The following is a 15,221-nucleotide window of genomic DNA, read 5'->3' as shown; positions in this document are numbered from 1 at the left end:
TTCCTTTTTTCCTTTCTTTATTTTTATTTTTATTTGTTTTTTTGCTATTTTGTCTGATACGAGAAATTTGGAATGTTTTATTGAGTCAGAAACAAACCCTTTCCTACATCTTGGGTATCTCCTTATTCCCTTTAATCTTTTCTTCAATAATGAGATAGCCCACTTTGGAAAATATTCCCTTTATTGCCATTAAACTCCTATTCCCAGGCCACTAGAGAGCTCATCAAATCTGACCTAGCTTATTTTTGTAGGCCTCTTTAACAGAATATATATTGGCGGGGTGAGGGGTGGGGGTGTGGGGTCTATGGATCTCTGGGCAGACAACTGATGAGACTGGAGGGAGAGGTGGTATTTGTGAATCCTTTGAAGTATTATGCTGAAGTTTATATGCATCTCTCCAGGGAAGGGGTACATTGCCTTGTTAGTACCTCAGAGGGGTCTGTGACCTAAAGAAGGTTAAAGAAATCATTAAATTTGTGTTTTTAATTGATCATGTGGCTTCTACCCCAACAGGAAGATTTCTCCTAGATCTGCTCTTGTTTGCTACTGTACTTGAAGCCCCTCAGTCCATCACAGTCTAAGCAGAGGTGGATGGGGGAGAATGATACAGAGAAAGATTGGGTATGGTTGCAAAAGCACAGGAAAGAGGACTGGTGCCACACAGAGCTGACATTGCAGTCCCATTTACCAACTTACCAACTGTGGCCTTGATCGAGTTATTTAGCTGCTCTCTGCCTCAGCTTCTTCTGTAAAATGAAGAAAAGTTGAGATTTAAAGGTCAATTATGTAAAGTATGTGTGGGGCACACAAGGTCACACTGTTATTAGGAAGAAGTTTTATTCTGTGGCTTCAGAAAGTCCCTAACTGATTTCTCTGTATCCCTGGGCTGTGAGCCGATTTTTCAAGACTGGAAGGATAGATAGATAGAGCATCACAGCTTTCGAATGATTTAATTGAACACAGCCGAGTTGGAAATCTTTCTCTTTCCAAAAACCTCTAGGCGAAAATCACCTTTTCCCTGTCAGTTCCCCTTTCCTTCTGTCTCTTAGTATTTCCCCTTAAGTTTCCTTGATTCCTGGCAAAAGCTCTAGTTCATTTTAGGAGACCAGAAAGGGAGAGGAAATGATCTTCCAAAATTACCACTGAGTAAGGTTGTAGTTCAAGCTTCTGAGCTCCAGAGGGCAGTGTGGATACGTTTGCCCCAGGTTCACAGCCGGCCAATGACAAAATGAATTTTCAGTCCTGCACCAAAGGATAAAGGATAATTGCAAACATCTTCTTAATGACTCTCTGAGATAATGAGGGATTATAATCTTCCTACTTTGGGGTTGTTCAATGTTATTGCTCTCATCATGACCAATTATTTTTTCAATTGCCTTAACTAAGAAAAAAATGGTTATATTGTTGGTTCCATGATTTGGGAGGAAATCGACAAGTCCAAAAAAAAAAAAAAAATCGACAAGTCCAAGGGATCTCGAAGTCTTTGAACCACTTATTTAGGCTTCATTTCTCCTCTTGCTGGATGTAAGAGAATTGAGCGCTTGACCTTGTTTTCGCCAAAAGACAAACAAGGGCTGTAATATAGTTGCAACACAGACGTTTGTCAAAAACAGGGTGGAGGGGGAGCTCGCGGCCGGGAGCAAGCCGGCGGGATTTCCAGGCCTCCTCGGGGAACGCACCTTGTGTCTCAGCTGCAGGGGCAGGGCGGGGGCATCTCAAAACCTCCCACCTTCTGCCCCACCTTTGAGTCCTCGTCCCCGTCACAGTGAGGGTCGCATTCCTCGTCGAGTGGGGGATGAAGATAACCGCCAGGCTCAGCTCCGAGCCCTCGGGGCGCCCCGCCTGCCCAGGCCTCCGGGGGGCGGGCAAAGCGGCGTGGAGGCGGCCCGCGGCCGGCCCAATGGCCGGGGCTGGGCCGAGTGGTCCTGGGGCCGGCCCGCGTCAGCGCGCTCGCCCCGCCCCTCGGCCGAGTCGCCTGGAGCCGGCGGGCAAGCCACCGCGGAGCCCGCGGACGCCGATCCCGGTAAGGGGGCAGGGTGCCAACCGGGGAGCAGCCAGGCCTTCGGGACCCGGGGGTGCCCCGCACCCCGTGCGTTCCAACAAAACTGCCAGTGCCGCCTCCGCCCGCGCCGCCCCGCTGGTCCCTGCCTCGACCGCGCGTGAGCCGGGGCTGGGCAGTGGCTCCGGGTGCTGTGCTGCGGCCCACGAGCCTCCCCGCTCAGGAGCCCCTGCGGAGCGAGCGGCCGCCACCCGCACGGCAGGTGTGCCATCTGTCCTGGAGCGGAACGTCGCTTCTCCCAAGCCTGGGACACCGCGCTGACCGAGTTCGCCTGTAAGTCAGCGCTGCCGGCGCCACGCTAGCCTGGGTCAGGGGGCCGCCGGCATCGAGGGCAGGTGGGACAGGTGAGGATCCCACGGCGTCCGGAGTACAGTGCAGGCGCCGCTCCTGCTCCTGTGGCCCTGGCAGTTTCCCGGCCTGCCCCCCCTCTTTAGCTTTTCCCCAGCAATGGGGACTCTTCTCCCTCTTCCCTATTTTGGCATTCCTGGGTCAGTGATCCGCTCAGTGTTCTGAGGAAGGAACTGCGGGGCACAGTGCCAAAAATGACTTCTTCTCTGACACCGGAGCCATTAACTTCCCAATTTGCTGAGTTCCTGGGAATGGCACAGACCAGGTAGGGGTGGAAACCCTGGGTGGGGTTCCAGTTCCCAGCTGGGTTGCATTATCTTTTTCCCCTACGTTGGCAGAGGAAAGGAGGGGACTGAAAGGCCTTCAAAGACGGTATTACTTGTTTGCTCCTCACAGCCACCTTTCGAGATAGATCTCATTTCATAGATGAAGACACAGGTCTGGGATCCCTGGGTGGCGCAGCGGTTTGGCGCCTGCCTTTGGCCCAGGGCGCGATCCTGGAGACCCGGGATCGAATCCCACGTCGGGCTCCCGGTGCATGGAGCCTGCTTCTCCCTCTGCCTGTGTCTCTGCCTCTCTCTCTCTCTCTCTCTCTCTGTGACTATCATAAATAAATAAAAATTAAAAAGAAAAAAAAAAAGAAAACACAGGTCTGAGAGGCTTGGTATCTTGCCCAGGCAGTGGGGCTGGTTAACAGGGCCAGTTTCACAAACCAGAGGCAGTTCAACTCCAGAATCTGAGCTCATTCTTCCCATTAGGTTCCCACCACCTTTTCCACCGTTTTGTCCCTTAGTCTGCCCCTCAGTTGTCCTCTGCTGACTTTGGAAATGATAAATCAGCCACCTGGGTAGTAGATATTTTGGCTTCTGTCCTTTAGGCCCTTGGCCCCAAACATTGTTCTCTGTAGTGGACAAAGTAGAGAATGGAAGATGGGAGATAGGTGATTCTAGAAGACCAAACAGCTCCTCCCCCTCACCAGCCCCATTCTCCTCCATCCTGTCAGCACAGGCTCTCTGAAGTCCATTATGTTTTATCGAAGGACCCATTTGGGCACCCCCCCTCCCCCCCCACACACATGCATTCCCATCCTTTGGCCTGATTACCGCAGAAAAACTCTCCTCATTTGCCCAGGGAACACCTTGCTGACCTTCTCTGCATCCCTTTAGGATGACCTAAGATCATCCCCTTCTAGAACTCCCTGTCTTGATCCTGGAATCTTTTCCCACAGGTCTGCCACAATGCTGCTGCAGAGGGCTATGATCCCACGTTTCCGACAGGCCTGCAGGTAGGCCATCGATCCTAGAACTCATCTCATAGCCCATATCCCCCACTCCTAGTATCTTTATGATGTTTTATCTACCAGATAAGATAGCTGAGATGATGGCTACCAGGGAGGAAAGTGAAAGCCATAATTCACCCATTGGCCCCACCCATCCCTGGACAAACAAAGTCCCAACTGGAAAAACCAGTGGCCAACCTGGTAAACGCTAAGCCTTCACTGTCCCTTTCATATGATTGGAACTGTGCTAAGCCCTCTCTCTCTTCCAGACTCAAGTTAGTCCCTTCAAGGCTCTGTATTCAAGCCTGCTCTACAAATGATTCATCTCAGCCCCAGTATCCCAGCCTTGCCTTCTCTGGTGATAACTCCAGCACGAGGGGATGGAGAGTCATGGGGACTCTCCTAGGCCTGGGTGCGGTGTTGGCCTATCATGACCACCGGTGCAGGGTAAGTGGGGGAAGGAAGGGACTTCACTGTCAGAACAAAGGGGCCCTAGTATGCTCCCCGGGAAACCCAGGCTGTGAACACAGAGCCCATGGTGCTAAGTGCTTTCCTGCAAAGTAAAGATGGAGTCTGCTACCTCTGTTTCACAGTGGCCATGACTTTAAGGGTTAGGGCAGGGTGAGCTAGAGTGATTCCTTCTTACTATGTATGTTTCTTTTCTGTCTGCCTTGCCCGCAGGCTGCTCAGGAGTCACCACACTTATACACGAGAGAGGAAGTAAGAGCTCACAGCAGCCCTGAGACTAGGATCTGGGTGACTCTGGGCTGTGAGGTGTTTGATGTTACAGAATTTGTGGACCTACACCCAGGGGGGCCGTCAAAGCTGATGCTGGCAGCAGGGGGTCCTCTAGAGCCCTTCTGGGCCCTCTATGCCGTTCATAACCAGCCCCACGTGCGTGAGCTACTGGCTCAGTACAAGGTCGGGGAGCTGAGCCCTGAAGACAAGGAGCCCTTTACCTTGAAGACCTCTGACCCTTACAGTGATGATCCTGTCCGTCACCCAGCCCTGAAGGTCAACAGCCAGCGCCCCTTTAATGCAGAGCCCCCCCCTGAACTGCTGACAGAAAACTATATCACACCTAACCCTATCTTCTTCACCCGAAACCATCTGCCTGTACCTAACCTGGACCCAGAAACCTATCGCCTGCATGTAGTAGGGCCACCTGAGGGTCAGTCATTGTCCCTATCCCTGAATGACTTGTACCAGTTTCCTAAGCATGAGATCACAGTCACTCTTCAGTGCGCCGGCAACCGACGCTCTGAGATGACTCGGTTCAAAGAAGTCAAAGGTCTGGAGTGGAACACGGGGGCCATTAGCACTGCACGCTGGGCTGGGGCACGCCTCTGTGATGTGTTAGCCAAGGCTGGTCACCAACTCTGTGAAACTGAGGCCCATGTCTGCTTTGAGGGACTGGACTCAGACCCCACAGGGACAGCCTACGGAGCATCCATCCCTCTGGCTCGGGCCATGGACCCTGAAGCTGAGGTCCTGCTGGCATATGAGATGAATGGGCAGCCTCTGCCTCGAGACCATGGCTTTCCTGTGCGGGTGGTGGTGCCTGGTGTGGTGGGTGCCCGCCATGTCAAATGGCTGGGCAAAGTGAGTGTGGAACCAGAGGAAAGTTACAGTCACTGGCAGCGACGGGATTACAAAGGCTTCTCTCCATCTGTGGACTGGGACACAGTAGATTTTGACTCAGCTCCATCTATTCAGGAACTTCCTGTCCAGTCGGCCATCACAGAGCCCAAGGATGGGGAGACTGTGCAGTCAGGGGAGGTGACTATCAAGGGCTATGCGTGGAGTGGTGGTGGGAGGGCTGTGGTCAGGGTGGATGTGTCTCTGGATGGGGGCCTAACCTGGCAGGTGGCTGAGCTGGATGGAGAGGAACAGCGCCCCGGAAAGGCCTGGGCCTGGAGGCTGTGGCAGCTGCAAGCCTCTGTGCCAGCTGGGAAGAAGGAATTGAACATTGTTTGTAAGGCTGTAGATGACAGCTACAATGTGCAACCAGACACAGTGGCCCCAATCTGGAACCTGCGAGGTGTGCTCAGCAATGCCTGGCACCGTGTCCATGTCTGTGTCGCCCCATGAGAAGGTGAAATGGAATTACCTACTCCCAGAATCATTTTCTCAACCCCTTTCCATACCCATCCTTTTCCCTCATTCCCACAGAAAAAGCTTTCTTTTCATCATCACTTCTTGGATCCCAACCCTGTAGTGTCCCTTCCTAAACCACACACAGATACACACATGGCCCATTTCCAAGTGGGCACCAGCTCTCCTTTGACTCTAGGTTATGAAACTCCTATTGTGCCAGGAATTGAGAGCTGTTGGAGCAGGGGGCTAGAAGTGGGGAAGTTCAGTACACAAGCACTCTCCTCTTCCTACCCCATCTCCGCTTCTAATGTACACCACCACTTTACTTGGCTTTTCTTCTTGGGAGTCTTCAGAGACTGTGTGTGCCTGTAAGAAAAGCTTATGTGCAACTTTCTACAGACTTTCTGGGTTGCCAGAGGTTGTAAAGGGTGAACTCCTTCCCCCTTTATGGTTCTACTTTTCTAAATACATCAATAAAGTATCTGTTTAAGACTACAACTCTGAAAAAAAGAAAAATTATGACTTTGGAGACTGGAGGCTGGAGTGTGAGCGTGTTAGGCTGCGGGAGGGAGATGCACTGGCCCTGGGATATGTAGTGAGATGATCCAGAGCAAGGTGGGGAGGGAGCGGGGCAGGGAAGCAGGTACAGGGACGTGCAGAAGTGGGACTTCCCTCCCTGCCGCGGGCCGCGCCCGTTAGCGTTGCTCAGGTGACCGGCCCCAGAAGACTTCCCAGAGCGGTCTTAAAAATTGACATTATGAAGCTCCTCCCTGCGCCTCCCCCTTCCTGCACTTCGCAGGAGAGGCAGAGAATCGCTCAGAGGTTAAAACCAGTATTCTCGTAGTACGGGCGGGGCAACCCTTGGCTCTAGGGACAGCCGTGCCGGGGCGCCGCCAAGGGGCAGCCACCGAGCGCCCCTCCGCGGGCGAGCGCGCGTCTCCGACTTGGAGCTCTCGGCGCTCGGCTGCTCTCCCCTAGCTCGTCTCCCTTTTCCCCGGCAGTCTCCCCGGCTCGGGGACGCTCGGTGTTCGGCCACGCCGCCTGTCGCCTGGTAGTGGGACCGGAAGTTGCTCGGGGGAGGGGGCCGGCTGGGCGGGGGGGGGCGGAGGGGGGGCTGGTCCCTCCTCAGGTGAAGCCGCTGATGGAGATGGAGCCGCCGCCGCCGCTGAGCGCGCGGGCCTCGGGCCCGGCCCGGTTGCCGCCGCCTTAGTGACCCCGCTCCCCCCGCGCTGGGCCGCCCGGGCCAGAGTGGGGGCCCCCCGCCGCCCCGCCCCCCTCCTCCCCGACACCGTCCCCTCTCCCACACCCCCCTAGCCTGCGCGCGCGCGGAGCTGCCTCAGGTGAGCGGGGGGCGGGGCTTGGACGAGGCGCGGGGGGCGGGGCCTCGCCCGCCGGGGGCGGGGCCTGAGGGGCTTGGGTGTGAAGCGAGGGGAGACGGGGGCGCGCGGGAAGCGGGGGTCGCCCGGTCTGCGTGGCTCTCGGGGAGAAGCTGGCCCGGCCGGGGGGGAGGCCGGCGCGAGGCTTCAAGGTTTAGGGGAGGGTCACGGAGGCCAGGGGTCCTGAGAAGGCAGGGGCTAGGGCAAGGGAGAGGACCGAGGACGCCCGGGAGCAGGTGCGCAGGCTGCTCGGCGGGGGTGTCTGGGCCACGGGGGGGGGGCTCGGGAGGGTCAGGTTAGAGAGCAGGACGTGGGCCCAGGTGGGGACGTCTGGGAGGCAGTGAGCAGAATGGCAGCACCGAGGTAGAGGGAAACTTAGAGTGGAAGTGGGAAGTGCTGTGTAGGGCACCCTACACCCTGTAGGATGAGGAGTCTAGGGAGCCCGAGAAGCAGGTGCCTCCCTGGGAAGGAAGCGACTCAATGCAGAGGAGTCCTAAGAAAGAAGTGTAACCGAGGAAGCCCCGGGGCTGGCAACTCCAGGGAGAGAGACTTGGGAAGCCCTTAGGAAGTAAAACAGGCCTCCATGTACCTCCTCGCGTAGCCCCATCCCCAGTTATTTTCTTACGCTTTATCTGCTACAGTTGTAGATTCTCACTTTTGAAATTTATGTTTGATCTCTATGCTTTTTGAATTCTTATGTGATTGGTCCTTCCTGTCTGGAGGCAGTTAGCAATGTAATGGAACACAGATCTTTAGATATGAGATATTTAGGAAATAAGGTCCATTTCTCTCTCCAAGGTAAGAATTTTCTAACTCTGCTTCCAGGAAGATCTGATGCATTACCGACCACATTGTGTCAAGTTTTGTGCACTTTCTTTCCCTTCAGTCGCTTCTCTCATAAGCAAAAATGTCTACTGTCTTGACTCTTATGGTTCTATAGATCCCCCCACTGACATCTTTCAGAGCTCCGCCTGTGTCCCAGTCTACCCCACCTGAGGGCTCAAAGCATCAGTGGTGATCTTGCTCAGTTCCTGACTTGCTCACATGTCAGCTCTAGGCCTTCCATCATCATGGCCAAACAGACCACTGAGGCCTGTTATATTCCCCTTACTGCTACTTGTTCACTTTACCTGTGTGAAGGTACATATTTGTATTATTAGGAAGCGTTAAAAACAGGTGTCCAATGACCCACAATATTTCCACTTAAGATAACTCAGATTCTGGGGGATCCCTGGGTGGCTCAGCGGTTTGGCGCCTGCCTTCAGCCCAGCGTGTGATCCTGGAGACCTGGTATCGGAGCCCACATCGGGCTCCCTGTATGGAGCCCGCTTCTCCCTCTGCCTGTGTCTCTGCCTCTCTCTCTCTCTCTCATGAATAAAATAGAATCTTAAAAAAAAAAAAAAAAAAAAAAGATAACTTAGATTCCGAGGACAAGACCAGGACAAGACCAGGACAAGGCCAATCAAACAATCTTGGAAAACGTAGCTTCTTATATGTGAGAATGCCTCGCTGGGGAGCCCACATTGTCTCATGGGTCCATGGTACCTCCCTGAATCTTGCGTTGTGTGGGGGAACTTCAGCCTTCCCTACAACGACCTATAGCCAGAGAAACCAAACAGCTCCCTGGGTCATGAGAATAGTCAGAAGAGTGGCTCATGAGATAAAAATAAAGTCTTAAAAGAAGAAAATAGTGTTGCCATTGGGAAGCAGGATGGATCTCACTGGAGCTTCTGGGGTGGCTCCCAGGGTGCTGGGAACTGCCCTCAATTTGGCAGGTTGAGAATCCTGTCTTGCTCTACTCCGTAGATGCTGAGATCTCCAGCACAAAATATGATGCCTTTGTTGCCCATTGAGTGCAGTTCATTAGTTCAGTTGTAGCTTCTGGGCAATCCCCTTCTTTTTAGTAGGTTAAGGGTAAAGCACATTTTGGAACTTGGCTCAGAAAGAAGTCCTGACTTTTTTCCAGTGAAAATGCAACTGAACATTTCTTCTTTATTTTCTCTTAATTTAAATCTGCAGTTTGTACTTCCCAGTGTGGAAGGAACATTATCCTACCTTTTACCTCCTACTAACATCCACAAAGGAATTATTTTCTCCCAGACTGGCCATCCTGGGCGGCCCAGGTGGCTCAGCGGGTTCGGCTCAGGGGCGCAGGGCGTGATCCTGGTACCTGGGATCGAGTCCCACATCAGGCTCCATGCAGGGAGCCTGCTTCTCTGTCTGCCTGTGTCTCTGCCTCTCTCTCTCTCTCTCTCTCTGTGTGTGTGTCTCATGAATAAATAAATTAAATCTTAAAAAAAAAAAAAGAAGAAATAGGTAATTTATGGAACACCTGGATGGCTCAATGGTTGAGCATCTGTCTTCAGCTCAGGTGGTGATCCCTGGGTCCTGGGATCAAGTCCTGTATCAATCAGGCTCACCGTGGGGAGCCTGCTTCTCCCTCTGCCTGTGTCTCTGCCCCTCTCTCTCTCTCTCATGTCTCTCATGAATAAATAAATAAAATCTTAAAAAAAAAATAACCTGGCCATCTTTCTTCCCTCAACATCCACACAAAATAATCAAGGAAAAATTAAGAGAAGTTACTGTTGGCAGGTATTTCTAGGCTCATTTTACTCTATAGGACCAAATAAGAGTGTGGAGCCCTGTGGGTGTAGACAATGCCACAAGCAGGACTCCCTCTTTTTGTTGGTCTCTTGACCCTGCCCGAAGGAAACTCTGAATTCCCAGCTGTTTGATTTGCCTCCTCTTCTCAGATTTGTGGATTCTGTATTGGAAACAGACAGTTTCAAGGTTTATCTGAAAAAGCATCTAAGAAAGGATAGGGTTTTTTTTTTTTTTTAAACTTAGTTTGGGTTTCCTTTTTTTTTTTTTTTTTTAATCTTTATTTATTTATGATAGTCACAGAGAGAGAGAGAGAGGCAGAGACACAGGCAGAGGGAGAAGCAGGCTCCATGCACCGGGAGCCCGATGTGGGATTCGATCCCGGGTCTCCAGGATCGCGCCCTGGGCCAAAGGCAGGCGCCAAACCGCTGCGCCACCCAGGGATCCCAGAAAGGATAGTTTTGATGTGAATGGCTTGTCCTCTCCCACCCCATCAGAGGGAATAGCATCAACTTTATTTATTTATTTGTTTGTTTGTTTGTTTGTTTATTGTTTTTAAAGATTTTATTTATCTATTCATGAGAGACACTAGAGAGAGAGAGACGCAGAGACAGAAGGAAAAGCAGGCTCCTCATAAGGAGCCTGATATGGGACTTGATCCCTGATCCCGGATCAGGACCTGAGCAGAAGGCAGATGCTCAGCCTCTGAGCCATCCAGGCGTCCCAGCATCAACTTTATAGTCTCTGCTGGAATACATATGCTTGTGTAATCCTTGGGTCAAGGACCCTGAAAGAAAGTCTTTCTCTTTTTTATTTAAAGATTTTATTTATTTATTCATGAGAGACACACAGAGAGAGAGGGAGAGAGGCAGAGACACAGGCAGAGGGAGAAGCAGGCTCCATGCAGGGAGCCTGATGAGGGACTCGATCCCGGGTATCCAGGATCAGGCCCTGGGCTAAAGGCAGTGCTAAACCGCTGAACCACCGGGCTGCCCCAAGGACCCTGTTTCTACCTTAAAGTGACCTAGTAAGTGTCTAGGTTGGCATTTTCCTTGGGCTCAGACTCTCTAAAAAGAGACATGAGAGAGAGAAGATTATTTTTTTCTTCCATCCATAAACCTGTGTTTCTAGTTCAAGGATGTAAGTCATTAAGATGCACCCCCCAAAATTATACGTTTCAACACCCGAGAAAGAAGGTAAGCATGGTGACCCCAAACCTTCCCACCGTGGCAAGGTTTAACTATGTACTGTAGTGGAAAGGCTGTCTATCATGCTGGTAACCTGGGTTCTATTTGTCTTAATTCTGTCGCTAACCAGATGGGTGACTCAGCATAATATCTTCTGTTAAAAATCAAGAGATTGGTGATCATCTCTCAGCTCCTTTCTGGCTCCAAGATCCCCCAGGTCCTACAACATCCCTGCCCCAGGCGCTCCACATGAAGAGAGGCTTACTAAATTGGATTGTCAGGGCAAGATTCTTTGTTAGCAGAGGAGCCCCAAAACATGTTTCCAGCCCAAACAGCAGTGAGCCCTTTCAGTCAGCATGCATTAGAGACTCTGGTCAGGAGTGCCACCAAAAGCAGTTGTTCCGGTCTCTTCCCCCTTTTTGCTACCCTACCCCAGTCAGAATAGTTCACTGAGACTTCCAATTTCAGACTTCACTTGACAGAGCTAACTGTTTAGGGACATCTTTGGCTTGAAAACTAATTATTATAAAGTTCAAATTGAACCCTGCTGCCCTACTTTCCTCACCCCTGCTCAAACATACAGCTGAATAGCAGTGACTTTGTGACCTGTGACTTTCTATAAACACAGGGCTCAAACACTCAAGGGTATTTCCAAAAAGCCCAGAGAGTATCATCTCATGGGCATCACACCTAGTGATTTAAACTGTTTAGTTTGGCCCTTTCCTTAGTTGCTTGAGTCCTAAAATGAGACATGGGAGGAGTAGGATTGTTTCTCCTCCCACCCGTAAACCTTAGCCTTGTCTCTCTTCTGCAGTGTACATGGGGAGGACAGGGAAGCGCAAAGAACAAGAGAAAAGATGCATCCATCTGAGATCTAAAAGGAGACAATGAGGTGATATTTTCCCATTTCCCAGGTGTTGTGTTTCCAGCTCCTACCCCTTCTTATTTTAGAGACTGGCCATTACTAGGATGACCGAGGAATTCATCCCCTCAGCACTGTTCCCCAAGCACTTGGATAATGAAATCGAGTTGTCTTCATCTGCATTATATGTAGACAGAAGGTCACCATCTACATACAGCTTGGTGAAAAAATGAGCCAGATCTTTCTACTGTAAAGACAGACACATGAGCTGAGAAAAGGTTGGTGGGTTTCCTTCAGAGGGCACTAGGTTGACCCTAAAGATCATTTCAGAGCTGTAGACTGCTAGATGTCAAGGTCTGTTTCCTGAAAAGGAGCATGTGGTCAGACAACAGACAATGCCTCAGTCCACCTCTTCCCTGAACCATTTACCTCTTTCCCCTCCTTAATTCTGCAAAGCCCTGATAGCAGAACGAGACCAGTGACGTTTTTATTGATTTGATTCAGTTCATAAAGGTACAGACAAGTGGGGATGATGTTATGGGTTTGGTTTACTTGTAGTACCAGAACTGCTCACCCCTAGCCAGGTAGAAAGTTCTGGTTTTTTGTTTGTTTTTTTCTTTTAAAAGATTTTATTTATTCATGAAAGACCCAGAGAGAGAGGCAGAGACAGAGGAAGAAGCAGACTCCCAGTAAGGAGCCCGATGTGGGACTTGATCCTGGATCCCAGGATCATTCCCTGAGCCGAACGCTCAACCGCTGAGACACCCAGGCGTCCCGAAAGTTCTGTCTTTTTTTTTTTTTAATTTTATTTATTCATGAGAGACACACAGAGAGAGGCAGAGACACAGGCAGAGAAAGAGAGAAGCAGGCTCCATGCAAGGGAGCCTGATGTGGGACTCGATCTCGGGTCTTCAGGATCACACCCTGGGCCAAAGGCAGGTGCCAAACCGCTGAGCCACCCAGGCGTCCCCCGAAACTTCTGTCTTTTTTTTTTTTAATTTTTATTTATTTATGATAGTCACACACACACACAGAGAGAGAGGCAGAGACATAGGCAGAGGGAGAAGCAGGCTCCATGCACCGCGAGCCTGACGTGGGATTCGATCCCAGGTCTCCAGGAACGCGCCCTGGGCCAAAGGCAGGCGCCAAACCGCTGTGCCACCCAGGGATCCCCGAAAGTTCTGTCTTAATAATCACCGTACTCCACTTCAGGTCCCAGGTCCTAAGGAAAACAAGATTAAAAAACAAAAACAAAAAAACTCTGCTTCTCCTTGCTGCAGTTGGAAAACAACAACGAAAAAGATGGGACAGATCCTTGCCACTCTCTCCACCTCCACTCTCTTTCCCAACAATGTCCTCCTCACTACCTTTCTACCCACTAGACCACATGGAGTGTATTTTAAATTCCAATTTTGGAGTGTCACTGGATCAAACAGGATTCTTTAGAGGATTTGAAGAGCCTTAAATACTTGTGATGTCCATCTTATTTCAGGCTTTCAGAGCCACTACATAGAGACAACTTGACTTTCTGACATTTTTGTCACCTAATAGTGAAAGCTGTGGGGATATTTTTGAGGAGATGGGACGTTGGGGTGGTAGCCCTTCGAAGTCAGACCTTGGATTGCTGGTGACTTGTTGCTTGTCAGGAAGTGTGGTGGGAAATCTTCTGTCTAGAAGGAATGTCCATTCCTGCCCATTGCTGTTCAAATGCGATATTGTGTTGATGGGAGAGAGCCAGGGCCATAGAGGACTCTTGTTACAGTGCCAAGTGGATTCAAAAGAACAGGGAAGAAAACCTTTGTCTCTGGAGGTTACAATGACCAACCTTTCCTCCCTCCTCAGAGACACTTCCTTTCGAAATGGGAGACTAGCTATTTCTAGTTGCTTTGTATTCAGCTCACTGAACTGAATTTACAGTACATATGTGCCTACCTCCATCACTGAATGACGCCTATGTTGCTATAAAGCCGATTTCTTTCCAAGATCTTTGAGCCAAACCTGTCTTGTGTAACTAACTTCTCTCTTTTTATACCTCCTCCCCCTGCGGTATGTCTCCAATTGGCAGTGCCTAATTTGACCCAGTTCCTCTAAGGAGACACTAAGATCTGCCTGCCTGGCCAGGCAGGGGAGGAGGTGCTTTGAGGGGCGGGGAGTGGGAAGGTTGGGAGGGATGTGCTGCCTAGAGACTTGAACAAACAGTGAACTGCGTCTACTGATTTGCTCCTGGCTCTCAGAATACATAGGATTGGGAACAGCAGAATCTCCATCCCCTCTCACTTCCAGGGTTACCAACTTGGCATGTGGATGTGTTAGAGGCAGCCAAACACTGATTTTGCCCAAGATGTGTCATGGAGCACCTGTTAAGAGCAATTAAGAAGCAGAAGAGCTCAGTTTACTGCTAGGAACAAAGTCCAACTCAGAAAACAACTCCTTCAGACCCTTCTGGAAATTGTTTTGGGACCATTTGGGCGGGTGTCCAAGAATGAGATGCACTTTCTGAGCCAGTGCTAGCTGAATGCTATGCTTCAACTGTTCTGCCTACCTAGTGCTTATCTAGCCCCTGGTTCCTTCGTGTTCTCTTTCTCTCTCACACACACACATTACATTAGCATATTTCTCCCTGTAGAGCCTGCTCAACTTGTTCTTCTTTTTAAGTAACAGATCCCATTCCCACAGGGGTCACACCAAAGAAAAAGATGCCTTAATTGATGTTAGAACCAGGGAAAAGCAAAAAAAAAAAAAAAAAAAAAAAAGAACCAGGGAAAAGCAAGAAGATCCATGAAGGCCTTGAGTATTCTGGCTTTTGAAAAGAAGAAAGATGGTTTAATGGGAAGAGCACAACTCAGAGTGGCAGAAGGCCTGTGTTCTTTTTCCTGTTCCAGTCTTACCATGAGCCCTGAGACAAGTCATTTAACTGCTCTGAGCCTCAGTTTCTCCAAGCAGAAAAGGGAGGAAATCTTGCTCACTCTTGCTTCTTCTGCGTGTGTGTGTGAAGGGAAGTCACATGTGACATCTTAGCTTTGCAGTTTTGAAAAATCCCGAAGGGCAATTATGGAGCTAATGATTCGGAAATGAAAGGGGCCCCATGAGTACCAGACCGCCCTTCCTCATTCTTTGAATCTCTGCCCACCACAAGTTCTATGGCTAGTTCCAGAGGGTATGAGTTTGCTAACCACTGTGGACTTGGGCTCTTCTAATCATTACCCCTAAGGGAACCTTCAAGGAACCACTTATTATTGTGGCTTGGTCTAGCAGTCTGATCCCAAAGCTCAGTCCAATGCCAGGGAGAATGTGAAGAGTTGAAAATAAATTTAGGTAATTTTTTTCTTCCACATTCAGGCTTCCTGGGTGAGACTAGGACTCTAATGAAAGCACAGCTGCTTTGTGAATTGAAGGAAAGCCCATGTTTCAG

General features: G+C 50.4%; 3 protein-coding genes across 10 annotated transcripts in view; 2 read left to right on the top strand and 1 right to left on the bottom strand.

Moving 5' to 3' along the window:
• The window catches only part of PMEL (premelanosome protein), a 35,975-nt gene extending 34,130 nt beyond the window's left edge, over positions 1 to 1,845 (bottom strand). For 2 of the 3 annotated variants that reach the window (XM_041755945.1, XM_041755946.1), the window contains exons 1-3: positions 1,680 to 1,816; positions 1,141 to 1,242; positions 697 to 746 (exon numbers count right to left, since the gene is read on the bottom strand). The gene's annotated coding sequence lies outside the window, so the exon portion shown is untranslated. Of the gene's footprint in view, positions 1 to 696; positions 747 to 1,140; positions 1,243 to 1,679 lie in introns of all 3 variants that reach the window. The other variant, XM_041755947.1, reaches the window with a different exon arrangement.
• A 133-nt stretch (positions 1,846 to 1,978) lies between these two features.
• SUOX (sulfite oxidase) lies at positions 1,979 to 6,281 on the top strand. Of its 2 annotated transcripts, none has more exons than XM_041755958.1 (4): positions 1,979 to 2,403; positions 3,636 to 3,692; positions 3,956 to 4,133; positions 4,368 to 6,281. In XM_041755958.1, the coding sequence occupies exons 2-4, from the start codon at positions 3,646 to 3,648 to the stop codon at positions 5,775 to 5,777; spliced, it is 1,635 nt and encodes a 544-aa protein (XP_041611892.1). In that variant the 5' UTR covers positions 1,979 to 2,403; positions 3,636 to 3,645; the 3' UTR covers positions 5,778 to 6,281. The 2 variants fall into 2 exon arrangements, with proteins under 2 accessions (XP_041611892.1, XP_041611891.1); XM_041755957.1 differs by having other exon boundaries at positions 1,980 to 2,332.
• A 102-nt stretch (positions 6,282 to 6,383) lies between these two features.
• The window catches only part of IKZF4 (IKAROS family zinc finger 4), a 28,216-nt gene continuing 19,378 nt past the window's right edge, over positions 6,384 to 15,221 (top strand). For all 5 annotated transcript variants that reach the window (XM_041755954.1, XM_041755952.1, XM_041755950.1 and 2 more), the window contains exon 1: positions 6,384 to 7,123. The gene's annotated coding sequence lies outside the window, so the exon portion shown is untranslated. The remainder of the gene's footprint in view (positions 7,124 to 15,221) is intronic.

Source organism: Vulpes lagopus, chromosome 5 (genome assembly GCF_018345385.1).
Source record: "Vulpes lagopus strain Blue_001 chromosome 5, ASM1834538v1, whole genome shotgun sequence".
Taxonomy (NCBI): Eukaryota; Metazoa; Chordata; class Mammalia; order Carnivora; family Canidae; genus Vulpes; species Vulpes lagopus.
This window is presented reverse-complemented; position numbering and strand designations above follow the sequence as displayed.

What these genes read in the sequence shown, in the direction of transcription:
- SUOX (XM_041755958.1), top strand. Translation starts at nt 3,646, where the DNA reads ATGCTGCTGCAGAGGGCTATGATCCCACGTTTCCGACAGGCCTGCAG. An exon ending in CGTTTCCGACAGGCCTGCAG is followed by an intron (nt 3,693 to 3,955) that starts GTAGGCCATCGA and finishes TCTCTCTTCCAG; the next exon opens with ACTCAAGTTAGTCCCTTCAA. An exon ending in ATCATGACCACCGGTGCAGG is followed by an intron (nt 4,134 to 4,367) that starts GTAAGTGGGGGA and finishes CCTTGCCCGCAG; the next exon opens with GCTGCTCAGGAGTCACCACA.